Below are 26,901 nucleotides of genomic sequence, written 5' to 3'. Positions count from 1 at the left end.
GCATTGTGGAGTAGTATATAAATCTAAGTGGAATTGCTATTGCTATATAGTTTCTCCAGAGAATGGATTCTTTTATGAGAAGACAGAGTACCATTCTGAGCAAAGGTCTTTCCACACTCCAAGCATTTATACGGCTTCTCCCGTGTGGATCCTCTTATGGGAAGTAAGTGACTTGCTATGAGCAAAGGTATTTCCACACTCCATGCATTTATAAGGCTTCTCCCCTGTGTGGATCCTCTTATGGGAAGTAAATCCACTCCTGTCAGCAAAGGCCTTTCCACACTCCATGCATTTATACGGCTTCTCCCCTGTGTGGATCCTCTTATGGGAAGTAAGTGTACTGCTACGAACAAAAGTCTTTCCACACTCCATGCATTTATACGGCTTCTCCCCTGTGTGGATCCTCTTATGGGAAATCCACTCCTGTCAGCAAAGGCCTTTCCACACTCCATGCATTTATACGGCTTCTCCCCTGTGTGGATCCTCTTATGGGAAGTAAGTGTACTGCTACGAACAAAAGTCTTTCCACACTCCATGCATTTATACGGCTTCTCCCCTGTGTGGACCATCTTATGGTAAGTAAATGTACTGATATAAGCAAAGGTCTTTCCACACTCCATGCATTTATACGGCGTCTCCCCAGTGTGGATCCTCTTATGAGTAGTAAGTGCACTCAAATCAACAAAGGTCTTTCCACACTCCATGCATTTATACAGCTTCTCCCCTGTGTGGATCCATTTATGGGAACTAAGTCCACTGGTTCGAGCAAAGGTCTTTCCACACTCCATGCATTTATACGGCTTCTCCCCTGTGTGGATCCTCTTATGGTAAGTAAGTGCACTACTTTGAGCAATGGTCTTTCCATACTCCATGCATTTATACGGCTTCTCTCCTGTGTGGATCCATTTATGGGAACTAAGTCCACTGGTTCGAGCAAAGGTCTTTCCACACTCCATGCATTTATACGGCTTCTCCCCTGTGTGGATCCTCTTATGGGAAGTAAAATGACCTGAGCAAAGGTCTTTCCACACTCCAAGCATTTATACGGCTTCTCCCCTGTGTGGATCCTCTTATGGGAAGTAAATCCACTCCTGTCAGCAAAGGCCTTTCCACACTCCATGCATTTATAAGGCTTCTCCCCTGTGTGGATCCTCTTATGGGAAGTAAGTGCACTGCTATGAGCAAAGGTCTTTCCACACTCCATGCATTTATGTGGCTTCTCCCCTGTGTGGATCCTTTCGTGGATAGTAAGTTGCCACGTTCTGCTAAAACATTTTCCACATTTCAAACATTTATATGGCTTCCTTTTCGTATCAATCGCTTTTTGAGATGTAAGGTAGTTATTTCCAAGAGAAAGAATGGATGTCCCATTGTAATTTTGTCCATTGTGTCTTCTTATAGCATCTTCTCCTTTGTTTTGGGTGAAATAGTTTTCATTTACTTGTATTTTAGCTTTAACTAGCTTCACACTTTTTCCAATATATTTTTTCTTCATTTTCTCTTGTCGGGCAAGAATGTTTTGCATCGGAGCATCAGTGGAAGATAAGCTTTCCTGATTCCAATTCTTTGACTGGTTTCTCTCAGGGCTTTCGAATTTCATTCCAATTCCAAACTTCTCCATTCCATCTTTATCATTGATCACTTGGAACAGTTGACAAGGATCTTGATTCTCCTGCCCATTATGACCTTCAAAGCAAAAGGGAAATGAAAATGATGACAAAGTTAGAGAAAACCATCAAAATGTAGAAAGTCACGTGAATTTCCTTCTGAATTTGTCCAAAATTCCATTAGGTTGTATGTTTCAATTATAATAATAATAATAATAATAGTAATAATAATAATAATAATAATAATAATGAGTAATAATTTATTAGTTTTGTATGCCGCCCTTCTCAGAAGGTTCTGATCAGGGGAACGATCATAGTTGGGGGAAAGATCAAAAGCAACATGAGAAAATATTATTTTACTGAAAGAGTAGTAGATCCTTGGAACAAACTGAATTTAAACATGCCCGGGATAAACATATATCCATCCTAAGATAAAATACAAAAAGCAGTATAAGGGCAGACTAGATGGATCATGAGGTCTTTTTCTGCCGTCAATCTTCTATGTTTCTATGACTGCATGCTCTCAATACTTTAGGCTTCTTCTTTCTGCAAATGCACCCAAGTAATGGGTTCTGTTCTCACACAGGTTTGGAGGTTTGAGACAAATCAAAACACACTCCTCTCACATGGCCTCCAGAGGACACACAAAAGCACACCTCGTTCTTTTTACACACCCCAACATAAAGCAAATAGAAATGGAAAAATACAGATGTGAAATGGCACATAAAGCAACTAAGCAAAGAGACATTGACTCTTTCCTTCCTTGGAGCACCAGAAGGCCAGATCCTTTCCTTCTCCCGCCCAGGAGACGATGCTTCATAATATTGGTTGTTTAAATAAAGAAATAACTATAATCTTCCTTCTTGAACTCTGATTGGTGTCATACTCTTACCCAGAAAGACCACGTTCCTATGGTTTTCCAGCATGACTTCCGAATGCAGCGCTTTCTGGTCAGGATCCAGCTGAGACCATTCCTCCTCAGAGAAAGACACAGCCACCTCCGCGAATGACACAGGACTCTCCTGAACACGGGAAAAAGAAGAGAACGGGAGGATTCATAACATCTGTTTATCTTCATCATTCATTTAGACAGGAGGATGGAAGGGGAACTCATCACATTTGTAGACAAGACCAAATCAACAGGAATAACAACACTCCCGGATATAAGATGGAGATATAGAAGGATCAACAGATATGGGCCCCATCTGACAAAGCAAAATCAACAGTGAAGAATGTAACCACGTTCACTTAGGAAAGAAAACCCAAATGCATTCGCATAGAAGAGGTGATACCTGGCTTAATAGTAGTAAGTGCAACAGGAATCTTGGAGTCCTAGTGGACAAACACTTAAACATGAGTCAGCAGATAATGTACAGTTGCCACCAAAAACCCAAAACCGAACAAAATCAGAGGCGGCATTAAGAGGGATAGAATCAAGATGACCTGAAGTGTTAGTACCACTTTATAATGCCTTGATAAGACCACACCTGGAATATTGACTCCACTACTGGTTGCCAGATGTAAGAAAGATCTCGAGACTCTAGAAATAGTGCAGACAAGAGCAACAAAAATTATTACTGGACCAGAGGTCAAAGCATGGCTGTTTTACCGTAGCTGGAATTGGGTGTGTCTACTTTCATGAAAAGAAGGACCAGGGAGTGACATGACAGCAGTGTTCCAAGACACAATGGATGGAAAGTTTTCAAGGAGAGAACCAACCCACAAGTTAGGGGAAATTTCCTGATGGTGAGAACAATTAATCAGTGGAATGACTTGCCTCCAGAAATTGTGGTTGCTCCAAAAGTGGAGGTGTTGATGAAGGAATTGGAAAGCCATTTATCTGAAATGTTATAGGGCTTCCTGTCTGAGCAGGGGGTTGGACTAGAAGACCTCCAAGATCCCTCCCAACTGTTACTCTGTTCCATTGTTCCCAAATTACTACAGCAAAGAGATGCACCAAATTAAATGGTTGTGCATCACAGAAGTTGTAGGTTCAGGTGAGAGAATGGGCAAATATGAAAATTGCTTTATCAAGTTCATTGATCCTGCAAAACCTTCAGAGCCTTTCACTAAAGTAATCCCACTTCTGGATCAAGTCATCTATTGCCCTGTCTATCATTGATTGATCTAGTAGTCTGACCCATTGGCTGAAAGGAAGAAAACAGAGAGAAAATTCCCTGGGAAAATCATTTCTCAGCTTTTGCAAGGCGGGAATGTTTGATCTCCTAATCAAGGCGCAAATCAAAGGACTGGAAATTATTTTGTATTTGTTTTGTGTATATTTATTCTTATTTCTTGAAGGACTTTTTAAAACTTGCTTCTTGTAAACTCTAAAGGTGGAAGAATACCTAGCAGAAGAAGACAACCAGAGGAAGCTCTGCTGGCTAAAAGGAACTTGAACCTGCTCTTCTGCTCTCCATGTTGTGGGAGGACACAAAAATAATCCGGGCCAAACAAGGGGGGGAAATGGAAGGAGAGAGCCCTCTGCACACCCGCTTCACTTCCTGAGAGGAGAGTAGGAATCTCATAGCTTTTCCCTTTCTTACTTGATTTGGAGGTTCAACCGCTGTTTGATCTCCGTCACAAGAACCAGAAAGATTCATTCTTTGTCTCTCTGTAAGGAATAAATAATTTCAAAATGCATAATTAACAAAATAGGAGGAGAAGAGAGAGAGAGGTAGGACAGATGGGTCATCGGAGGATCTTCCATTACCTTCTGTGGTGTCCTGACGTGGATCTTCGGAAGGGATCCTCCAGGAAATTGGTTCCTGAGGGGGATTTGATGGATTCCTCTTTCCCTCAGGATCTCTCATCTCCACAGTGCAAGACTTCAAACGGGAGGAAGGGAAAAAGAAGCAGAATTAATGTACATCACACAACACAAAGAGGATTCCCAGATTCACAACAGAACATCAAAGCCCCCAATATCCACCCGTGAGATTGAGTGAAAGAACGGAACAATGTCCTACAAGAATTGGAGAACTGCCACATGTGATGAACGCCAGAGAAGTTGGGGAAGGAGGGGTGAAGTATTCAACCACGTTCTCTACTGTTTTCTGAGCTCCCAAAAGTGTCTCACCTGCAACTGGACCTGCTCCTTCTGCTCCTCCACCTGGCTCAGGAGGAGGCCTTCCACCAGGGCCACCGCCTGGGAGCTGGTCTCTGCTCCACACTCCCGCACCCAGCCCTCCATCTCTGGGGGCAGAAGGGACAGGAGATGCTCCAGAACCACCAGGTCCACCATCTGGGCTTTCCTGTGTTTCTCTGGCCTCAGCCGTCACCTGCACAAGTCGTGGAGTCGGCTGCAAAGTCCTCGGGGACCCTCAGCCTCCCAGTATTGGATGGAGTTCCAGGGCTGAACTTCCGAAGGAGGATGGATTCTTCCTCCAGGATCTTCTGCCCGGGTCTTGTCCAGAGCTTCCCCCCCTTCCCAGGCTGAGCGGCTGCAGGGCCTTTTCCGCTTCCCCCCTTTGCAACAGGTGGGGTCTCCATCCTTTCTCTGTCCTGCAGAGCAACTCCAAAAGGGTCCAAGGACTCTTGTGGGTCTCCAGAGGCCTTTTCCTTCACGGGACCATTTCTGGGAACACAGGACGGATCCCTCCAGGTGATCCCGCTCTTTTCTTCTTCCCCCAGGAGAAAATGGGGCCTTGCAAAGACCCCAAATGGCTTCCGGTTTCTGTCTCTGAGGTGGAAGGGAAAACAAAGGCCCAGAATGAGAAGGTGGAATTCAGCCCCTGAGCGACCTTCCCCCAACCTGCCCGGAGCCCCAAGAGGCTCATCCCAGCGCAGGGCCCAGGTCCCCCGAGCAGGGCCGGGAAGGAGGCAGCTGCAGAGGCCGCCCCGCTTCTCTCCCCCTCCGGAGACAGGATCGGGCCCTCGGGGAGCCTGGGGCGAATCCCGCCTATTCCGCTTCCACTGCAGGGAGAGGGCGGCAGGGGAACATGGGCACCGGGAAGCCCCCCCCCCCCCTCACCTGGGACACGTCTGGGGGTTTTCCCGCCGGGCTCTCGGTCTCACGCGGCACCAGGGTTGAAGGAGAGCGAGTGGGGCGTCCTAGAGCGGCAAGGCTCAGTGATGTCACTTCCTTCTCAGCCTCCTCTGCAACCCCCCCCCGTGACGTTCGCCCTCCGGTGGGCCAATAGGGAGTTTCTTTCCCATGGCAGACATCGCCCCCTGGTGGATTTGTGGCAAAGTGCCAGGATGGGAGGAATGGCGGGAAAGAGACGCGCCTGACAATTCAATCTCAGCTCAGACTTTCAATGTGAAGAGAGGGAATTTCATGGCTGGAGAAGGAAAGTGCACAAAGGTCCCGAACACCCCGTGGTGGCTGAGGGAGGGCGGGCTCCTGCCTGAGGGGATCTGCGCTCTGATTGGTTGCTGGGGGTGGGAAGGGGGCGTGTCCCCTTTCCCCGCCTTTTTCCTCTGGGCGCTGTGTGAGATTTACCTCAGGAGGCTCCAGACTGTCTTCTCTGCTGCGAACGTTCATTTCTCTTGATAGAAAAGGGCAGATTTTCCTCAGTGTCTCCCTCTTCCTTTGGACAGCAGCCGCGTGTTTCCTCCCCATCGACCTTTTCCCCTTCTTTCCTGCGGGGAGGGAGGATAAACTCCCTGGAATGGAGGCCCAGAGACTGGGAGCAGGAGGGCCCAGTGGGAGCCCCAGAGATGGGGGCACAGGGGGTTTCTCTCCCGCTCTGCCCACAAAGGGAAAAATCCAAGGAGGGAAAGCAGCACCCTGGAAGTCCATCCTGGCTTAGGGGATGGGTTTCTCTAGAGAAGAACTGGGATCCTTGGACCATGGTCCACAACACCCCCCTGGGGGCTTCTGGCAGGGGATGAGCTGCCCCTCACAAGGACCCAGAAGGTCAGCTGTGGGCACCGACCCCCTCTCCTCATCCAAAGGCCTTGAGAGTGAAGCCGAAGTGAGAGGGAGACGAAGGTTTAGAAGCTGATTCCGAACTCAAATCTCAGGGGAATCAATCAAATTGGAGGAAAAAAGGACACAAAACAGCAGAGGGAGAAACCAAATATGGGGTCAATCAAAAGGGGACTCTGATACACCAATGCGAGGAATAAACTGGGTGATTTCCAGAGAAAAACTGGAGGCTACAGAGGCCGCCCCACTTCTCCCCCACTCCAGAGAAAGGAATGGCTCTCGGGGAGCCTGGTGCGAATCCTGCCTCCTCCTTCTCCCCCCGGCTTCTCTCCTCTCCTGCTGGGCCTTTGCAAAGCCCCACCTTCCCACGCTACACTTCCTCCTGCAGGGACAGGGAGGCTGTGGAACATGGGACCCTGGAAGAGTTCCCCCATCACCTGGATATCCTCCCACCAGATCCTCCGTCTCATGCGAACACTAGGGGTTAAGTGTGGCGTCCTGCAGTGGCAAGCCATAGTGATGTCACTTCCTTCTCAAACTCCTCTTGGGGGGGGGATTGGGAAGGGCCTGGAGTTCCCCTTATGGAAAGGGGACTGATGGTGTCCAGAGCCCTGACAACCCTTGGATCGCAGGATACCCAAGCCATAAGAAGATCCTTGCTAGAGGGGGATTTGGGAGAATGCAGAGGGAGACCCTCACCCCAAAACCAGGCTCTGCCTACAGCTGGGCCGCCTCCTTCTAGGCAAAGGAACCGACATTTTTGGGGAATGAGGTGGGGAAGGTCCAAGTCCCAGATGTCAGCTCACCTGGGATGGGGAACAGCAGGGAGTGTGGAAGGAATGGGGGGCATCTTGGGGGAAGGGACAGTAGGGGCAGATGGAGGCTGAGGAGATCAGGCAGATCCCAAGATCATTGGAGAGCTTTGGACAGGATCCCTCTTGATCTCCTCCTTCACCAAATCCTCTAAGTGGCACAACTGTTATCTGGATTGATGGGGGACGGGTGGGAGTGTCCGGGTGAGCCCCCCCAAGAGGGTCCTTAAAATGTCCATTCCATCTCAGAGCACTTTGCTTACCATGTTGCTCTCTGTTGAGGGACTGTTTTAATCACTGTTAATTCTATAATGTTGAAGAACATTCAATTGGTTAGTTGTAAATTAAAGCTGGGATCTAATCTGTTGCCATCCAGACAAATAATTCCAGTGTGGGTTTTGTTCTGTTTTTCATAATAAGCCCATTTGCATCTGGGAGCATTAAAAAATCCTTGTGGACCAGCTATAAAAAGGCAATGGTTTTACAAAGTGAAATTGTGACTTTGAGGAAGAAATGCAAATTTTGGATGCGAAAAAATATTTCAGCAAGAAAATGGATGGAACATTTTTTTAATGTGGAAATTGAAAACTTTCAGTTTGACATTTTATTGAAAACAACTTCTATACATTATTTTTAATAGTTGATACAGCCTTTCATGCTTCTGAGGTCGCTAAAATGAGGACAGATTGCTGGGGATAATAAGCTGACTTTGTACACGGGTCAGAGGTAAAGCATTGTGGAGTAGTATATAAATCTAAGTGGAATTGCTATTGCTATATAGTTTCTCCAGAGAATGGATTCTTTTATGAGAAGACAGAGTACCATTCTGAGCAAAGGTCTTTCCACACTCCAAGCATTTATACGGCTTCTCCCGTGTGGATCCTCTTATGGGAAGTAAGTGACTTGCTATGAGCAAAGGTATTTCCACACTCCATGCATTTATAAGGCTTCTCCCCTGTGTGGATCCTCTTATGGGAAGTAAATCCACTCCTGTCAGCAAAGGCCTTTCCACACTCCATGCATTTATACGGCTTCTCCCCTGTGTGGATCCTCTTATGGGAAGTAAGTGTACTGCTACGAACAAAAGTCTTTCCACACTCCATGCATTTATACGGCTTCTCCCCTGTGTGGATCCTCTTATGGGAAATCCACTCCTGTCAGCAAAGGCCTTTCCACACTCCATGCATTTATACGGCTTCTCCCCTGTGTGGATCCTCTTATGGGAAGTAAGTGTACTGCTACGAACAAAAGTCTTTCCACACTCCATGCATTTATACGGCTTCTCCCCTGTGTGGACCATCTTATGGTAAGTAAATGTACTGATATAAGCAAAGGTCTTTCCACACTCCATGCATTTATACGGCGTCTCCCCAGTGTGGATCCTCTTATGAGTAGTAAGTGCACTCAAATCAACAAAGGTCTTTCCACACTCCATGCATTTATACAGCTTCTCCCCTGTGTGGATCCATTTATGGGAACTAAGTCCACTGGTTCGAGCAAAGGTCTTTCCACACTCCATGCATTTATACGGCTTCTCCCCTGTGTGGATCCTCTTATGGTAAGTAAGTGCACTACTTTGAGCAATGGTCTTTCCATACTCCATGCATTTATACGGCTTCTCTCCTGTGTGGATCCATTTATGGGAACTAAGTCCACTGGTTCGAGCAAAGGTCTTTCCACACTCCATGCATTTATACGGCTTCTCCCCTGTGTGGATCCTCTTATGGGAAGTAAAATGACCTGAGCAAAGGTCTTTCCACACTCCAAGCATTTATACGGCTTCTCCCCTGTGTGGATCCTCTTATGGGAAGTAAATCCACTCCTGTCAGCAAAGGCCTTTCCACACTCCATGCATTTATAAGGCTTCTCCCCTGTGTGGATCCTCTTATGGGAAGTAAGTGCACTGCTATGAGCAAAGGTCTTTCCACACTCCATGCATTTATGTGGCTTCTCCCCTGTGTGGATCCTTTCGTGGATAGTAAGTTGCCACGTTCTGCTAAAACATTTTCCACATTTCAAACATTTATATGGCTTCCTTTTCGTATCAATCGCTTTTTGAGATGTAAGGTAGTTATTTCCAAGAGAAAGAATGGATGTCCCATTGTAATTTTGTCCATTGTGTCTTCTTATAGCATCTTCTCCTTTGTTTTGGGTGAAATAGTTTTCATTTACTTGTATTTTAGCTTTAACTAGCTTCACACTTTTTCCAATATATTTTTTCTTCATTTTCTCTTGTCGGGCAAGAATGTTTTGCATCGGAGCATCAGTGGAAGATAAGCTTTCCTGATTCCAATTCTTTGACTGGTTTCTCTCAGGGCTTTCGAATTTCATTCCAATTCCAAACTTCTCCATTCCATCTTTATCATTGATCACTTGGAACAGTTGACAAGGATCTTGATTCTCCTGCCCATTATGACCTTCAAAGCAAAAGGGAAATGAAAATGATGACAAAGTTAGAGAAAACCATCAAAATGTAGAAAGTCACGTGAATTTCCTTCTGAATTTGTCCAAAATTCCATTAGGTTGTATGTTTCAATTATAATAATAATAATAATAATAGTAATAATAATAATAATAATAATAATGAGTAATAATTTATTAGTTTTGTATGCCGCCCTTCTCAGAAGGTTCTGATCAGGGGAACGATCATAGTTGGGGGAAAGATCAAAAGCAACATGAGAAAATATTATTTTACTGAAAGAGTAGTAGATCCTTGGAACAAACTGAATTTAAACATGCCCGGGATAAACATATATCCATCCTAAGATAAAATACAAAAAGCAGTATAAGGGCAGACTAGATGGATCATGAGGTCTTTTTCTGCCGTCAATCTTCTATGTTTCTATGACTGCATGCTCTCAATACTTTAGGCTTCTTCTTTCTGCAAATGCACCCAAGTAATGGGTTCTGTTCTCACACAGGTTTGGAGGTTTGAGACAAATCAAAACACACTCCTCTCACATGGCCTCCAGAGGACACACAAAAGCACACCTCGTTCTTTTTACACACCCCAACATAAAGCAAATAGAAATGGAAAAATACAGATGTGAAATGGCACATAAAGCAACTAAGCAAAGAGACATTGACTCTTTCCTTCCTTGGAGCACCAGAAGGCCAGATCCTTTCCTTCTCCCGCCCAGGAGACGATGCTTCATAATATTGGTTGTTTAAATAAAGAAATAACTATAATCTTCCTTCTTGAACTCTGATTGGTGTCATACTCTTACCCAGAAAGACCACGTTCCTATGGTTTTCCAGCATGACTTCCGAATGCAGCGCTTTCTGGTCAGGATCCAGCTGAGACCATTCCTCCTCAGAGAAAGACACAGCCACCTCCGCGAATGACACAGGACTCTCCTGAACACGGGAAAAAGAAGAGAACGGGAGGATTCATAACATCTGTTTATCTTCATCATTCATTTAGACAGGAGGATGGAAGGGGAACTCATCACATTTGTAGACAAGACCAAATCAACAGGAATAACAACACTCCCGGATATAAGATGGAGATATAGAAGGATCAACAGATATGGGCCCCATCTGACAAAGCAAAATCAACAGTGAAGAATGTAACCACGTTCACTTAGGAAAGAAAACCCAAATGCATTCGCATAGAAGAGGTGATACCTGGCTTAATAGTAGTAAGTGCAACAGGAATCTTGGAGTCCTAGTGGACAAACACTTAAACATGAGTCAGCAGATAATGTACAGTTGCCACCAAAAACCCAAAACCGAACAAAATCAGAGGCGGCATTAAGAGGGATAGAATCAAGATGACCTGAAGTGTTAGTACCACTTTATAATGCCTTGATAAGACCACACCTGGAATATTGACTCCACTACTGGTTGCCAGATGTAAGAAAGATCTCGAGACTCTAGAAATAGTGCAGACAAGAGCAACAAAAATTATTACTGGACCAGAGGTCAAAGCATGGCTGTTTTACCGTAGCTGGAATTGGGTGTGTCTACTTTCATGAAAAGAAGGACCAGGGAGTGACATGACAGCAGTGTTCCAAGACACAATGGATGGAAAGTTTTCAAGGAGAGAACCAACCCACAAGTTAGGGGAAATTTCCTGATGGTGAGAACAATTAATCAGTGGAATGACTTGCCTCCAGAAATTGTGGTTGCTCCAAAAGTGGAGGTGTTGATGAAGGAATTGGAAAGCCATTTATCTGAAATGTTATAGGGCTTCCTGTCTGAGCAGGGGGTTGGACTAGAAGACCTCCAAGATCCCTCCCAACTGTTACTCTGTTCCATTGTTCCCAAATTACTACAGCAAAGAGATGCACCAAATTAAATGGTTGTGCATCACAGAAGTTGTAGGTTCAGGTGAGAGAATGGGCAAATATGAAAATTGCTTTATCAAGTTCATTGATCCTGCAAAACCTTCAGAGCCTTTCACTAAAGTAATCCCACTTCTGGATCAAGTCATCTATTGCCCTGTCTATCATTGATTGATCTAGTAGTCTGACCCATTGGCTGAAAGGAAGAAAACAGAGAGAAAATTCCCTGGGAAAATCATTTCTCAGCTTTTGCAAGGCGGGAATGTTTGATCTCCTAATCAAGGCGCAAATCAAAGGACTGGAAATTATTTTGTATTTGTTTTGTGTATATTTATTCTTATTTCTTGAAGGACTTTTTAAAACTTGCTTCTTGTAAACTCTAAAGGTGGAAGAATACCTAGCAGAAGAAGACAACCAGAGGAAGCTCTGCTGGCTAAAAGGAACTTGAACCTGCTCTTCTGCTCTCCATGTTGTGGGAGGACACAAAAATAATCCGGGCCAAACAAGGGGGGGAAATGGAAGGAGAGAGCCCTCTGCACACCCGCTTCACTTCCTGAGAGGAGAGTAGGAATCTCATAGCTTTTCCCTTTCTTACTTGATTTGGAGGTTCAACCGCTGTTTGATCTCCGTCACAAGAACCAGAAAGATTCATTCTTTGTCTCTCTGTAAGGAATAAATAATTTCAAAATGCATAATTAACAAAATAGGAGGAGAAGAGAGAGAGAGGTAGGACAGATGGGTCATCGGAGGATCTTCCATTACCTTCTGTGGTGTCCTGACGTGGATCTTCGGAAGGGATCCTCCAGGAAATTGGTTCCTGAGGGGGATTTGATGGATTCCTCTTTCCCTCAGGATCTCTCATCTCCACAGTGCAAGACTTCAAACGGGAGGAAGGGAAAAAGAAGCAGAATTAATGTACATCACACAACACAAAGAGGATTCCCAGATTCACAACAGAACATCAAAGCCCCCAATATCCACCCGTGAGATTGAGTGAAAGAACGGAACAATGTCCTACAAGAATTGGAGAACTGCCACATGTGATGAACGCCAGAGAAGTTGGGGAAGGAGGGGTGAAGTATTCAACCACGTTCTCTACTGTTTTCTGAGCTCCCAAAAGTGTCTCACCTGCAACTGGACCTGCTCCTTCTGCTCCTCCACCTGGCTCAGGAGGAGGCCTTCCACCAGGGCCACCGCCTGGGAGCTGGTCTCTGCTCCACACTCCCGCACCCAGCCCTCCATCTCTGGGGGCAGAAGGGACAGGAGCTGCTCCAGAACCACCAGGTCCACCATCTGGACTTTCGTGTGTTTCTCTGGCCTCAGCCATCGCCTGCACAAGTCGTGGAGTCGGCTGCAAATTCCTCGGGGACCCTCAGCCTCCATGTATTGGATGGAGTTCCAGGGCTGAACTTCTGAAGGGAGGATGGGTTCTTCCTCCAGGATCTTCTGCCCAGGTCTTGTCCAGAGCTCCCCCACCTTCCCAGGCTGAGCGGCTGCAGGGCCTTTTCCGCTTCCCCCCTTTGCAACAGGTGGGGTCTCCATCCTTTCTCTGTCCTGCAGAGCAACTCCAAAGGGGTCCAAGGACTCTTGTGGGTCTCCAGAGGCCTTTTCCTTCACGGGACCATTTCTGGGAACACAGGACGGATCCCTCCAGGTGATCCCGCTCTTTTCTTCTTCCCCCAGGAGAAAATGGGGCCTTGCAAAGACCCCAAATGGCTTCCGGTTTCTGTCTCTGAGGTGGAAGGGAAAACAAAGGCCCAGAATGAGAAGGTGGAATTCAGCCCCTGAGCGACCTTCCCCCAACCTGCCCGGAGCCCCAAGAGGCTCATCCCAGCGCAGGGCCCAGGTCCCCCGAGCAGGGCCGGGAAGGAGGCAGCTGCAGAGGCCGCCCCCTTCTCTCCCCCTCCGGAGACAGGATCGGGCCCTCGGGGAGCCTGGGGCGAATCCCGCCTATTCCGCTTCCACTGCAGGGAGAGGGCGGCAGGGGAACATGGGCACCGGGAAGCCCCCCCCCCCCTCACCTGGGACACGTCTGGGGGTTTTCCCGCCGGGCTCTCGGTCTCACGCGGCACCAGGGTTGAAGGAGAGCGAGTGGGGCGTCCTAGAGCGGCAAGACTCAGTGATGTCACTTCCTTCTCAGCCTCCTCTCCCCCCCGTGACGTTCGCTTCCGGTGGGCCAATGGGGAGTTTCTTTCCCCTGGCAGACATCGCCCCCTGGTGGATTTGGGGCAAAGTGCCAGGATGGGAGGAATGGCGGGAAAGAGACGCGCCTGACAATTCAATCTCAGCTCAGACTTTCAATGTGAAGAGAGTGAATTTCATGGCTGGAGAAGGAAAGTGCACAAAGGTCCCGAACACCCCGTGGTGGCTGAGGGGGGGCGGGCTCCTGCCTGAGGGGATCTGCGCTCTGATTGGTTGCTGGGGGTGGGACGGGGGCGTGTTCTTTTCCCCCGCCTTTTTCCTCTGGGCGTTGTTTGAGGTTTACTTCAGGAGGCTCCCGACTGTCTTTTTTTTATTTATTTATTTATTTATTTATTTATTTATTTATTATTTGGATTTGTATGCCGCCCCTCTCCGAAGACTCGGGGCGGCTCACAACAAGTGAAAAAAACAATCCAATACATAGTCTTCTCTGCTGGGAACGTTCAATACATTTATAGTGAAATGAAACTACAATTTTGTTTATTCAGCTTCACGGCCAGAGAAGGAAAGAGCACAATGGTCCCCAGATTCTTATCAATTTTTTTTCTTTCCTGCAGGGAGGGAGGATAAACTCCCTGGAATCGAGGCCCAGAGACTGGGAGCAGGAGGGCCCAGTGGGAGCCCCAGAGATAGGGGCACAGGGGGGTTTCTCTTCTCCCCAAAGGGAACCACCCAAGGAGGGAAGGCCTCACCGTAGAAGTCCAGCCTGGCTGAGGGGACAATTCTCTCCAGTGAAACTAGGATTCTTGGACCATGGTCCACAACACCCACATGGGGGCTTCTGGCCAGAGATGAGCTGCCCCTCACAAGGACCCACAGCTTGCCTCATCCACAGGGCTTGGAAGTGAAGCCGAAGTGAGAGGGAGACGAAGGTTTAGAAGCTGATTCCCAACTGAAATCTCAGAGGAATCAAACAAATTGGAAGAAAAAAGGACACAAAACAGCAGATGTAGAAACCAAATATGGGGGCAGTCAAAAGGGGACTCTGATGCCCCAGTAGGAGGAATAAACGGGAATAATCATCTCTTTCTCTCTCTCTCCCACTCCCTCTCTCAATCTCCTAATCTGTCTCAAATGTATTTAGCCCCCCAACATACAACAAGGGACTGGATCACATATAGCAAAGTTAAAAAGGGGTATTTATATGAAAGTATTAGAAAAACATTCAAAATAATTAAACTTTTAAAAGAAGGAATATTGGGCAAAGAGTCACTTTTTTCAGTGCCATTTAAACTTCCAGCGGTCGCTACATGACCTGTTGTGAGTCAAGGACTCCTTCCAGTGGGTCACAGGACAAAGCGGCTGCCCCACCTGGAGACTCAGCCACAGGGCGGAGGAGGGCAAGGAACCTGAAATATAAATTAATACTTTATTACTGCGCATGCCGACTGCAGCCAGAATTCTTTAAATACAAAAATGGAAAGAAACTTCCATTCCCAGGATGGACAAAGTGATGGAAGGAAAAAGTTGGCAGAGATGGAGAAATAAAGTTTTTGACCAGGGGAAAGAATAGAGATCCAGCTGTTTTTCTACCTGGAAGCCACTTCTGGACTTTGTGGTTAAGGTAGAAAAAAAAAAGAAATCTGAACATTGGAATTTAGTGATTGAGTGAAGTTTCTGTTTTAGAAACTGTTGTACGTATTTACTTAGAGAAGAAATATAAACCGGGGCTACAATTTCACTTTGTATTTTATTCTGCGGAGAGAAAGTTTTCTTCCTTTCTTTTTCCCTTTCCTCCTCCACTTTCTTCCCCTTTCCCGTTTCCTTTCCTTCTTTCTATTTTATGCCCTTATAATCTGAATGAATGAATCATAAAAGTGAGACTTTGTATTTTGGGGGCACTGATGATGCCCAGCTTTACATCTCCACCCCATGTCCAGTCAGCGAAGCAGTGGAAGTGATGTGCCGGTGCCTGGAGGCTGTTGGGGCCTAGATGGGTGTCAACAGACTCAAACTCAACCCGGATAAGACGGAGTGGCTGTGGGTTTTGCCTCCCAAGGACAATCACACCTGTCTGTCCATCACCCTGGGGGGGAATTATTGACCCCCTCAGAGAGGGTTCGCAACTTGGGTGTCCTCCTCGATCCCCAGCTTACATTAGAGAAATATCTTTCAGCTGTGGCGAGGGAGGCGTTTGCCCAGGTTCGCCTGGTGCACCAGTTGTGGCCCTATCTGGACAGGGACTCACTGCTCACAGTCACTCATGCCCTCATCACCTCAAGGTTTGACTACTGTAACGCTCTCTACATAGGTCTACCCTTGAAGAGTGTTCGGAAACTTCAGATCGTGCAAAATGCAGCTGCGAGAGCAATCATTTATTTATTTTTATTTATTTATTTAATTGGATTTGTATGCCGCCCCTCTCCGAGGACTTGGGGCAGGTCACGGCATATATAAAAACAGAACAGTAATATAATGCAATTAGTACTACAATATTAAAAACAATTAGAAAGAGAAGGTTAACCTAAAAAATTAACTTATTAACCAAACATTCAGCAATCATTCTTAAGGCATTCAGTGGTCAGGAGAAGATCTAGGAGTCCCAAGCCTGGCGGCAAAGATGAGTTGTTAAGCTCTTTCGGAAGGCAAGGAGGGTGGGGCAGTGCGAATCTCTGGGGGGAGTTGATTCCAGAGGGCCGGGGCTCCCACACAGAAGGCTCTTCCCCTAGGTCCCGCTAACCAACATTGTTTGGTCGACAGGACCCTAAGGAGGCCAACTCTGTAGGACCTCACCGGTCGCTGGGATTTGTACGGCAGAAGGCAGTCTCAGAGATAATCTGGTCCTGTTCCATGTAAGGCTTTATAGGTCATAACCAACACTTTGAATTGTGCCCGGAAACTGATCGGTAGCCAATGCAGTCCGCGGAGCGACACCACCTTCTCAGCGACCTTCCCCATAAAGGGAAGGTAGAAGACAGGACGATAGTTATTAAATATGGCTGGGTCCAGGGAAGGCTTCTTGAGGAGGGGGAGCACAAGTGCCTCGTTGTACGGAGCCGGAAAGTACCCCTCCCTCAAAGAAGCGTTGTTAATCTCCTGGACCCAGCTCCGCATCACCTCCCTGCTGGCCAAGACCAACCAGGAGGGACAAGGGTCCAACAAGCAGGTGGCGGAACTCACAGCTCCAATGGCCTTGTCCACTTCATCAGGTGTCACCAGATCAAACTCTTCCCAGACAGGTGGACAAGTATGGGCCCCAGTCACCTTGACTGACTCATTGTCAGTCGACTCTGCTATCCAATCGGAGTCGAGGTCTGCCCGGATCCGAGCGATTTTATCAGTGAAAAATGTATTAAAATCCTCGGCAATACTCTGCAAGGGCTCCCCAACTCCCCCCTGATTAAGAAGGGAGCAAGTCACCCTAAACAGAGCGGCTGGGCGGAATACGCGCATCTTGCCGCCTTGAGCGCCACTTTGTAAGTCTTAATAAAAGCTCTTACAATTGTCCATACTTAATTACTTTTATGGGAAATTAAATGACTTATGTGAGCAAAGGTCTTTCCACTCGATGAATTTATACGGCTTCTCCCCTGTATGGATCCTTTTGTGACGAATAAGATTACTTCTCTGAGCAAAGGTCTTTCCACAGTCCATGCATTTATATGGCTTCTCCCCTGTGTGGATCATCTTGTGGGAAGTAAGATTCCCTCTTTGAGCAAAGGTCTTCCCACACTCCATGCATTTATATGGTTTATCTTTTGTGTCAATTGCTTTTTGAGATGTAAGGTATTTTCCAATATATTTTTCCTTGATTTTCTCTAGTTGGGCAAGAATGTCTTGCATCGGAGCGTCAGTGGAAGATGAGTTTTCCTGATTCCAATTCTTTGACTGGTTTCTCTCAGGGCTTTCTAATTTCATTCGAATTCCAAACTTCTCCATTCCATCTTTATCATTGATCACTTGGAACAGTTCACAGGAATCTTGATTGTCCTGCCCATTATGACCTTGAAAGCAAAAGGGAAATGAAAATGGTTGCAACATCAGAGAAAAAGATCAAGATAAAACAACTTGTATCAGAGAGTTTAATGTGTGGTTAAAGCAGTGGTGTAAAGCTGAAGGTTTTGGCTATGTAAGTCATGATGTCAGTAGGTGGTCTAATAGGGAGTTGTTTAAGAGGGATGGTTTGCATCCATCATACAGAGGTACCCAGGTGCTCAGTGAGGAATTCAGAACTTTCTTGGACAGGCATTTAAACTAGGTAAAGGGGACAGAGATGTAACTGATGTGGGTGATTTCTGTCCCCGACCAATGAGGATAAATCAGTTTCTGGAAGCTTATGAAAAGGGAGCTGTAAATAAAATAGATGTAGTTGTTGATGATAAGGGGAAAACTAATAATGAAAATAATGTTCTTCGGGTAATGTGCACGAATGCTCGAAGCTTGAGCAACAAGCTCTGTGAGTTAATGGCCATAATATCTAGAGATAATTTGGATCTGGTTGCCATAACTGAGACATGGTTTAAGGATTCTAATGAATGGGAAATATCCATACCAGGATATACACTGTATAGGAAGGATAGAATAGAGAGAAAGGGAGGTGGAGTAGCCATTTATATTAAAGAAAGTCTAAAAACAACACTAATTCAAAATACATGTCAAGATCTAGAGACTCTCTGGATTTGCATGCAAAATAAAGAAGGTTCTGTCATTAGAATTGGGGTGATCTATAGGCCTCCGGGGCAATCTGAGGAATATGACAACAAGATGGTGGATGAAATTACCCAGATGGCAGTAAAGGGAGATATTGTGGTTATGGGTGATTTCAACATGCCTGATGTTGACTGGAATATCCCCAGTGCCCTTACATGCAACAGTAAGAATATAGTAGAGGCCTTTACAGGAGCAGCTCTGGCACAGCTGGTTAAGACACCAACTAGAGGGGAGAATATTCTAGATTTAGTTTTTACAAATGGGAATTGGGTTTCAGATGTCAAGGTGGGAGAAAATTTAGGTTGCAGTGACCATCTATGTTTGTGGTTTGATGTAAAAACTCATTGTGAGCAATCCTATAATGCAACCAAAGTATTGGATTTCAGAAAAACAAATTTTAATGCAATGGGGGAATATTTAGATAATGAATTAAAGGGGAGGGATAAAATGGCAGGAGCGAGCACCCAGTGGACTGTATTAAAAAAGGCCATCTTAAAAGCCACTGGACTGTATGTAAGACAAATAACTAAAGGTAAAAGGAAGAAGAAACCGCTATGGTTTAACAATGATGTAAGGGCTGCCATATCATGTTAGGATAGGATTCAACATCTGGACTTCTAACATAACTGTCTTATACACTTTTATTCCATTAGCCAGGAACAGGATTGCACGTAGGTCACAAAGTGAGTCTGCATTTCTGGTGAAATCTGCTTGGAAGTGACTGGCCATAAAGCAGTTCAAGGCAGCTCTCCTCGAATAACAAGAATGTGCCAGCAGGATGAGAACTGTGATAAAAGGATGCATGTTTACATTTCCTGGGGCACACCGGACGAAAACAGCAATAAAAGACCTTGCTTTGTGGTATATAGGAAGATAACCATATTCATAACAAAGGTCCCAGGAAATTGGCCATAAGAGACATTTGTTCAGTAGAAGCTAGTTACGTGCCATATGTAGATAGGAAAGGCTCGGAAGTTGTGTCATATCTTAGAGTCATGTTATTGGATGTTTGTATACCACTTGACATATACGTATAACCTTACCCAATTTGCATATTCCCCCCAATAAAAGGGCATGCATAGCTCTATACTGTGTCATTTCACCCGGAGAGAAATGTGTCCAGGTTTTCTTTCTAGGATTCGGTTTCGTGAGTGACCCCACACGTCTGGGTTGCCCTAAGTCCCTCTGAAGACCCTGTTCCCCTTAGGGACTTTGCGGCATCCGCAGGTGGTGGAGAATGCGGGCAGTTTTATCCCTGTTACCTCGGCGTGCCGATGCTGTCGACACGTGCCTGAGACCCTCATCGCTTACCGGCACCCTCGTCGTCCGTTGATAGGAGCGGGCGAATTTCGTAAGTATGGGGGGAGATCTGTCCCGGCAACAGGCCGGTCACGTGAAGGAGCTTGGACAGATTCTCAGAGCTTTTGAGCCTAAATTTAGACAGGACTTTCTTTTCCCTACTAACCACGAGTTACGTAACCTTTTAACTTATGTTTGGAAACATTGTCCCTCTTATCCTCCTCACGGCTCGATAAAGCCTGCCGTTTGGATTAAGATAGGTACTTATCTCCACCAGGAGCCTCGTGCTCCTGCAAAAGTTCTTTTAACTTGGAAGGCTGTTCTTGCAGCCCTTCGTTTTCATAACTCTGATTCTTTCTCTCCCTCTGACCTCTCTATCACTCATCCTGCCGAGCCTTCGGCACCATCTCCACCTTGTCCCTCCTCTCCTACCGACCCCTTTCCTCCTCCACCTATACCCCCCCAAGACCCCGTGCCTATACCTCCTCAGGATTTCCCTGCTCCCATACCTTTACCTCCTCCTCCCCCTCCTATGCCACCTCCGCCCTCCCAGGCACACTCTACTTCTGCTTCTGCTTACTTTACCTCCCCTTTTTGCTCTGGTTTTTCCTCTGGTAGTGCAGTCGCACGAGGGCTGGCCTCCGCCCGCGCTGACCCATCCCTTTCTCCAGATGATCTTGAGACCCTTTCTCAATTCCCTGTTGATTTCACGGGCGCTGTCCCGGTCTATGAACCTATCGCTTTCTCGGTTCGTAAAAACTTGAAACAAGCAATCTCTGAATATGGTCTTACCTCTGCTTATTGTCAGACTGTTTTTAAAAATCTTACCACAATCTATAACCTTCTTCCAACCCCAATCTTCTTCCTCAAAATTTTAAACTGGCTGTAGTTGATTTGAAAGATTTTTTTTCCTTTCCATTCTTTTGCAACCCCAAGACTGTTTGTTGCTTGCTTTTACTTTCCCTGTTTTCAACAATAGTTATCTTATTTCTCACTATCAGTGGAAAGTTTTGTCTTAAGGCATGTTAAACAGCCCTACTATGTGTCAATATGTGGTGCATTCATTGCTAGAGCCCTTTCGCCTCTTTCATGCGAACGATCTTTTGTACCACTTTGTACCATATGATATCTTACTTGCTGCTGATATGCCTCACCCATCCTTTTAACAAATTCTGCTCTTTCTCAACGCGCAGAATTGGCTGCTTCCATCCTAGCCTTTCAGAAATTACCTGATATACCTTTTAATCTTATTGTAGACTCCTTGTATGTTTCTCAGATTATTCTTAACATTTTTGATGCCTATTTGTCTCCGGCTGTTGAGAGCTCCTTAATGGCCTTGTTTTTTACTCTCCAGCAACTTGTTATGGCTAGGACTGCTCCCTTTTTTGTCGCTCACATACGCAGCCATCAGCCCTTTCCTGGCATGTTAACTGAGGGCAACGATGCTGCTGATAAGGCGGCACAGTCACCTGCTGTTTTTTCTCTGTCTTCCCCAACCCCTTGGGAGAGCCACTCCTATTTCCATCAAAACGCCAAAGCTCTCGCCAAACAATTTAGCATCTCAAAATCTGAAGCCTCGGCCATTGTTCAACAATGCCCCACATGCAGTCAGCATGCCAATTCCATCCCTATGGGAGTTAACCCGCGTGGTCTTGAGGCTTTACAAATTTGGCAAATGGATGTTACGCAATTCCAACCTTTTGCGCCCTGGAAATATTTACACGTTTCCGTTGATACCTATTCAGGTTTTATTATGGCCTCCCCACAAAGAGGCGAGGCCACCAAACACGTTATCAACCATTGTATTCGTACCTTTGCAACGATGGGATGCTCTAAAGAACTTAAAATGGGCGTTAGAAAAATTGAGAACGGAGAAAATCCCTCCGGGCCTCCCGTCCTTGCAAAACCAATTGAACAGAGTACTTTCTACTTTTAAATTCCTGAACTTAACTGGGTCCTCCGCTCCCTCTACTGCCGCCCAGCGACACTTTGCTGCGCATGTTTTTGCCTCCTCGACCCCCCATTTATTACAGGATACTTCCGGATCTGACCTGGAGAGGCCCTGCAGATCTCATCACCTGGGACCAAGGCTATGCCGCGGTACAACTAGAGGATCGTGTTTTGTGGGTTCCTGGCCGACACATTCGCCCCTTTTTGCCAAAAACTAAGGAAAAGAAGGAATCCCTCCCCGACCTCTCTGAGTGCTGTCTTTTTCATTGACGATGCCCACTCCAGCCACAGAGCCTGTTTCCATGCCCGCCCAGGAATCTGAACTGCATCAACCTCCAACCTATGCTGAAGCTTTTCCTGATCCCCCAGGGCACCCCCCACCTCGAGGATGCCCTGCCTTACGCATTCGCAAGCGCCCCTCTTTTGTCACTCTTTGGGGGGGGATTGAAAGGACCCATGTCATATATGTCATTTTTCTTGCATGTTTTTAAATTTGTGTTGTGTTTTTTGTGTTTAGTTTTTCTTATTGCCCTAGTTGCCTGTTCCCAGGCCCCCACTTACTCCCGCCCCAGACGATCTGAGGACCTGCAACAGTGGATGGAGTATAATATTTGGCTACGTCTTGCTAATCTCTCCAACTTGTCTACATTTTGTTTGTTACAAACTGTTGATATGCATATGATTCTTGGGCATTGTCTGATTCCTGTATGCACCCCCCTTTCTGTGTTTCTTAATGATTCTTCCTTGTCGATGTTTTTAACTGCCCGGGAACTACAATATACCAGATTTCATGAATGGGGTCCCGCATCATATCGTCTCCCTTCTGGAGCAATGTCATTATACACCCCTCACGTTGCCATAGGAGCGAATGTAACATGTGCCCGCATGGTTAATTGTTCTACCCATCGGTCCCATCCACGCTGCTTGAAATTGTCATCTGCCATATGGGAGCGCAATTGCTTATCCATTCTAAATGTGTCATTTGCCTATGGTCATGTGCTGCTGCCCGCAGGATGGCTTTTTACATGTGGCGATAGGACCTTCAATTATATTCCAGCTAACCTATCTGAAACCGTTTGTAGCCTTACCCGTTTACTCCCTGTTCTCCCCTCTAAGCAAGATGTACTTTTGTCTCACCATTATCGGCACCGCAGAACTATTATTCCCTTGGATAATACCTGTGATGATACTGTTGCCCTATTGAATAAAGCTGAATATATTTCTTTAACTGCCTCCCTTGTAGGGGTGCCCGCTTTGGCAGTGTACAATCAGCGTTTGATAGGAAAGCTTGCTTATGCCTTGGCAAAAGATATTAACAGAACCTCCATCGCCTTGGCTGGGTTAAATGAGGAGCAATCTGACCTGAGGCATGCGATATTAGATAACAGGGCCGCCATAGACTTTTTACTGTTACTCCACCATCAGGGTTGTCAGGCAGTTAAGAACATGTGTTGTTTTAATCTCACTGATAACTCTGCCACCATAGAAGAACAGATTAAGGAAATGAAGCATTTGATTGACAATATAGGCACAGATATATTACCTAATTGGTGGAATGCTCTATGGTCATGGCTTCCGGATGGCTCTTGGTTAAGAGTAATTTTTATGTATATGATTGGTATCATTTCAGCCGCTATATTGTTATGTTGTTTTATCCAATGTATTCCTTCCTTGTTTTTTATGTGTCGCTCTGCCTTTGTTCACAATGTATTGTATGAGTCTGCTCAACCTCTCATGGCCTTCCTGGAACCGTATTATGATGATCCAACGAACATGAAGGAACCTTTCCACTTCCCCGGTGATGAAGAAATAGAAACAGAGCACTGATTTGGGTGCTTGCGTTCCAACAAAAACAAAACGTAGGAGATGTGGCTGCCATATCATGTTAGGATAGGATTCAACATCTGGACTTCTAACATAACTGTCTTATACACTTTTATTCCATTAGCCAGGAACAGGATTGCATGTAGGTCACAAAGTGAGTCTGCATTTCTGGTGAAATCTGCTTGGAAGTGACTGGCCATAAAGCAGTTCAAGGCAGCTCTCCTCGAATAACAAGAATGTGCCAGCAGGATGAGAACTGTGATAAAAGGATGCATGTTTACATTTCCTGGGGCACACCGGACGAAAACAGCAATAAAAGACCTTGCTTTGTGGTATATAGGAAGATAACCATATTCATAACAAAGGTCCCAGGAAATTGGCCATAAGAGACATTTGTTCAGTAGAAGCTAGTTACGTGCCATATGTAGATAGGAAAGGCTCGGAAGTTGTGTCATATCTTAGAGTCATGTTATTGGATGTTTGTATACCACTTGACATATACGTATAACCTTACCCAATTTGCATATTCCCCCCAATAAAAGGGCATGCATAGCTCTATACTGTGTCATTTCACCCGGAGAGAAATGTGTCCAGGTTTTCTTTCTCGGATTCGGTTTCGTGAGTGACCCCACACGTCTGGGTTGCCCTAAGTCCCTCTGAAGACCCTGTTCCCCTCAGGGACTTTGCGGCATCCGCAATAGTCAATGAAAAAAAGGCTGCCTATAGGAGGTATAAAGAGTCTGGAAGTATAGCTGATAGGGAGGTGTATAAAATGAGACAGAAGGAGGTGAAACAGATAATATATGCTGCTAAAGCCTCAAAAGAGGAAGAAATTGCCAAATCTCTAAAGAAGGGGGATAAAACCTTCTTCAGATATATTAGTGATAAGAAGAAGAAAAACTGCGGCATCACGAAGCTTAGTACAAGGAATAACACATGCATTAATGGGAATAAGGAGATCGCTGACCATTTCAATAGCTACTTCTGTTCAGTTTTCTCAAAAGACACCTTACAAAATAATACTATAGAGGGATATAGCATTGCTTCCAGCTGTACGGATTCAGCTCGTGATCTTAGAAGCCGATGTCTTAGAAGAACTTGAACGATTAAAGATAAATAAGGCAATGGGTCCAGATGGCATCCACCCCAGAGTTCTTAAAGAACTCAGATCTGTCATTGCTACCCCCGACTGAGTTGTTTAACCAATCCTTGTTAACAGGAGATGTTCCTGAGGATTGGAGAATGGCCAGTGTTGTGCCTATCCACAAGAAGGGCAGTAGAGAAGAAGCTGGTAACTACAGGCCAGTTAGCTTGACATCAGTTGTAGTTAAAATGATGGAGACTCTACTCAAAAAGAGGATAAATCAGCACCTAAAAAACAATAACTTATTGGGCCCAAATCAGCATGGCTTTACTGAAGGCAAATCATGTCAGAGTAATCTCATTGATTTCTTTGACTATGTCACAAAGGTGTTGGATGAAGGTGGTGCCGTGGATATTGCCTACCTGGACTTCAGCAAAGCCTTTGATACGGTTCCACATAAAGAGCTGATAGATAAATTAGTGAAGAATGGACTTAATCCCTGAATAATTCAATGGATTTGCAGCTGGCTAAAGCGTAGACATCAGAGAGTTATTGTTAATGGCGAGTATTCTGAGCAGAGTCAGGTTACAAGCGGTGTGCCACAAGGGTCTGTTCTGGGTCCTATTCTTTTTAATATGTTTGTGAGTGACATAGGGGAAGGTTTGGTAGGAAAGGTTTGCCTATTTGCCGATGACTCTAAAGTGTGCAATAGGGTTGATATTCCTGGAGGGGTCTGTAATATGGTAAATGATTTAGCTTTACTAGATAAATGGTCAAAGCAATGGAAACTGCAGTTTAATGTTTCCAAATGTAAAATAATGCACTTGGGGAAAAGGAATCCTCAATCTGAGTATTGTATTGGCAGTTCTGTGTTAGCATTTGGAATACTGTGTTCAGTTCTGGAGACCTCACCTACAAAAAGATATTGACAAAATTGAACGGGTCCAAAGACGGGCTACAAGAATGGTGGAAGGTCTTAAGCATAAAACGTATCAGGAAAGACTTAATGAACTCAATCTGTATAGTCTGGAGGATAGAAGGAAAAGGGGGGACATGATCGAAACATTTAAATATATTAAAGGGTTAAATAAGGTCCAGGAGGGAAGTGTTTTTAATAGGAAAGTGAACACAAGAACAAGGGGACACAATCTGAAGTTAGTTGGGGGTAAGATCAAAAGCAACATGAGAAAATATTATTTTACTGAAAGAGTAGTATATCCTTGGAACAAACTTCCAGCAGACGTGGTAGATAAATCCACAGTAACTGAATTTAAACATGCCTGGGATAAACATATATCCATCCTAAGATAAAATACAGAAAATAGTATAAGGGCAGACTAGATGGACCATGAGGTCTTTTTCTGCCGTCAGACTTCTATGTTTCTATGTAATAGGAAAGTGAACCCAAGAACAAGGGGACACAATCTGAAGTTAGTTGGGGGAAAGATCAAAAGCAACATGAGAAAATATAATTTTACTGAAAGAGTAGTATATCCTTGGAACAAACTTCCAGCAGACGTGGTAGATAAATCCACAGTAACTGAATTTAAACATGCCTGGGATAAACATATATCCATCCTAAGATAAAATACAGAAAATAGTATAAGGGCAGACTAGATGGACCATGAGGTCTTTTTCTGCCGTCAGACTTCTATGTTTCTAAGTTGGAAGGGACCTTGGAGGTCATCTAGTGCAACCCACTGCTCAATCTGAGACTTGAAGAGGGAGACGTTGGGGGTCAGAATGGGGCAGGAGGCTCGAGTTGTGGGGCAGAGAAATGGCTGGGTGAGCGAAGGGGGAGACTCAGGTGTCCCCAAAAGGCCCCCCAGGAGTGCTTGGGGAGGACCATGCGGGCTGCCATTTGGACCTTCAAAATGGGCTTGAGGGGGAAATAGATCGAGAGGGCGGAGGGGCTCTGAGCAAGAGAAGGTCCAGGCTGCCATTCTCCTCCCCCCCCCCAATTTGCCACCATCTGCCTCCATTTGCAAAGAGGACATAGGAGTCATTAGCGACTAAAGGATTAATTTGTGAGCGCTGCAGAAAAAGAGATGCGCAGGCCCACACTGCAGGGGGCTGGTTGACAGGCAGGGAAGGGTAGAGGGAGAATCCTCCCATTTCAGCTCCAAAGGATTCTGGAATCCTCAGAAACTGACTCAATTAGGGGATTAATCGAGAGGGGAGGGCCCATTTCCCCTGCCCCCCCACAGATGTTTCATATGAGCATATAGGGTGGGGGTGGCAGCAAAGAAAAGAGCCGGGGGGGGGGGTCACTTGGATGGAAATTGAGTGAAATGTCACAAGGGGAAAGGGGGCC

General features: G+C 45.6%; 3 protein-coding genes and 1 pseudogene across 3 annotated transcripts; all 4 read right to left on the bottom strand.

Annotated features, from left to right (window-relative positions):
• LOC139158361 (zinc finger protein 91-like) overlaps positions 1 to 13,869 on the bottom strand; it is a 52,082-nt pseudogene extending 38,213 nt beyond the window's left edge.
• Positions 43 to 467, bottom strand: LOC139162975 (putative zinc finger protein 56). The gene has a single exon (XM_070743887.1). It carries the CDS (start codon positions 370 to 372, stop codon positions 127 to 129), a length of 246 nt encoding a protein of 81 aa, XP_070599988.1. The 5' UTR covers positions 373 to 467; the 3' UTR covers positions 43 to 126.
• LOC139162930 (putative zinc finger protein 66) lies at positions 7,846 to 9,142 on the bottom strand. Its single transcript, XM_070743846.1, is given in 3 exon segments — positions 7,846 to 8,161; positions 8,163 to 8,439; positions 8,442 to 9,142. Coding segments are annotated over 3 exon segments (1,014 nt in total). The 5' UTR covers positions 9,064 to 9,142; the 3' UTR covers positions 7,846 to 8,046.
• Positions 13,870 to 16,997: 3,128 nt separating the features above from the next.
• LOC139158353 (zinc finger protein 681-like) lies at positions 16,998 to 20,388 on the bottom strand. The gene is made up of 3 exons (XM_070735658.1): positions 20,315 to 20,388; positions 19,742 to 19,860; positions 16,998 to 17,724 (listed from the first exon to the last, which is right to left on the bottom strand). Exons 1-3 carry the CDS (start codon positions 20,386 to 20,388, stop codon positions 17,243 to 17,245), a joined length of 675 nt encoding a protein of 224 aa, XP_070591759.1. The 3' UTR covers positions 16,998 to 17,242.
• Positions 20,389 to 26,901: the final 6,513 nt, after the last annotated feature.

Source organism: Erythrolamprus reginae, chromosome 2 (genome assembly GCF_031021105.1).
Source record: "Erythrolamprus reginae isolate rEryReg1 chromosome 2, rEryReg1.hap1, whole genome shotgun sequence".
NCBI classification, from domain to species: Eukaryota; Metazoa; Chordata; class Lepidosauria; order Squamata; family Dipsadidae; genus Erythrolamprus; species Erythrolamprus reginae.
The sequence above is the reverse complement of the archived record's forward strand: the minus strand, read 5'-3'. Positions and strand labels throughout refer to the sequence as shown.

Bases quoted from the DNA above. Each gene is read 5' to 3' on its own strand.
- LOC139162975 (XM_070743887.1), bottom strand. From the start codon at position 372: ATGGAGTGTGGAAAGACTTTTGTTCGTAGCAGTACACTTACTTCCCAT.
- LOC139158353 (XM_070735658.1), bottom strand. From the start codon at position 20,388: ATGGGTCAGCGCGGGCGGAGGCCAGCCCTCGTGCGACTGCACTACCAG. The intron at 19,861-20,314 runs GTAAAGTAAGCA...GTCTAAATTTAG, and splicing joins AACCAGAGCAAAAAGGGGAG to GCTCAAAAGCTCTGAGAATC. The intron at 17,725-19,741 runs GTAAGCGATGAG...TTTGCTTTCAAG, and splicing joins AACGGACGACGAGGGTGCCG to GTCATAATGGGCAGGACAAT.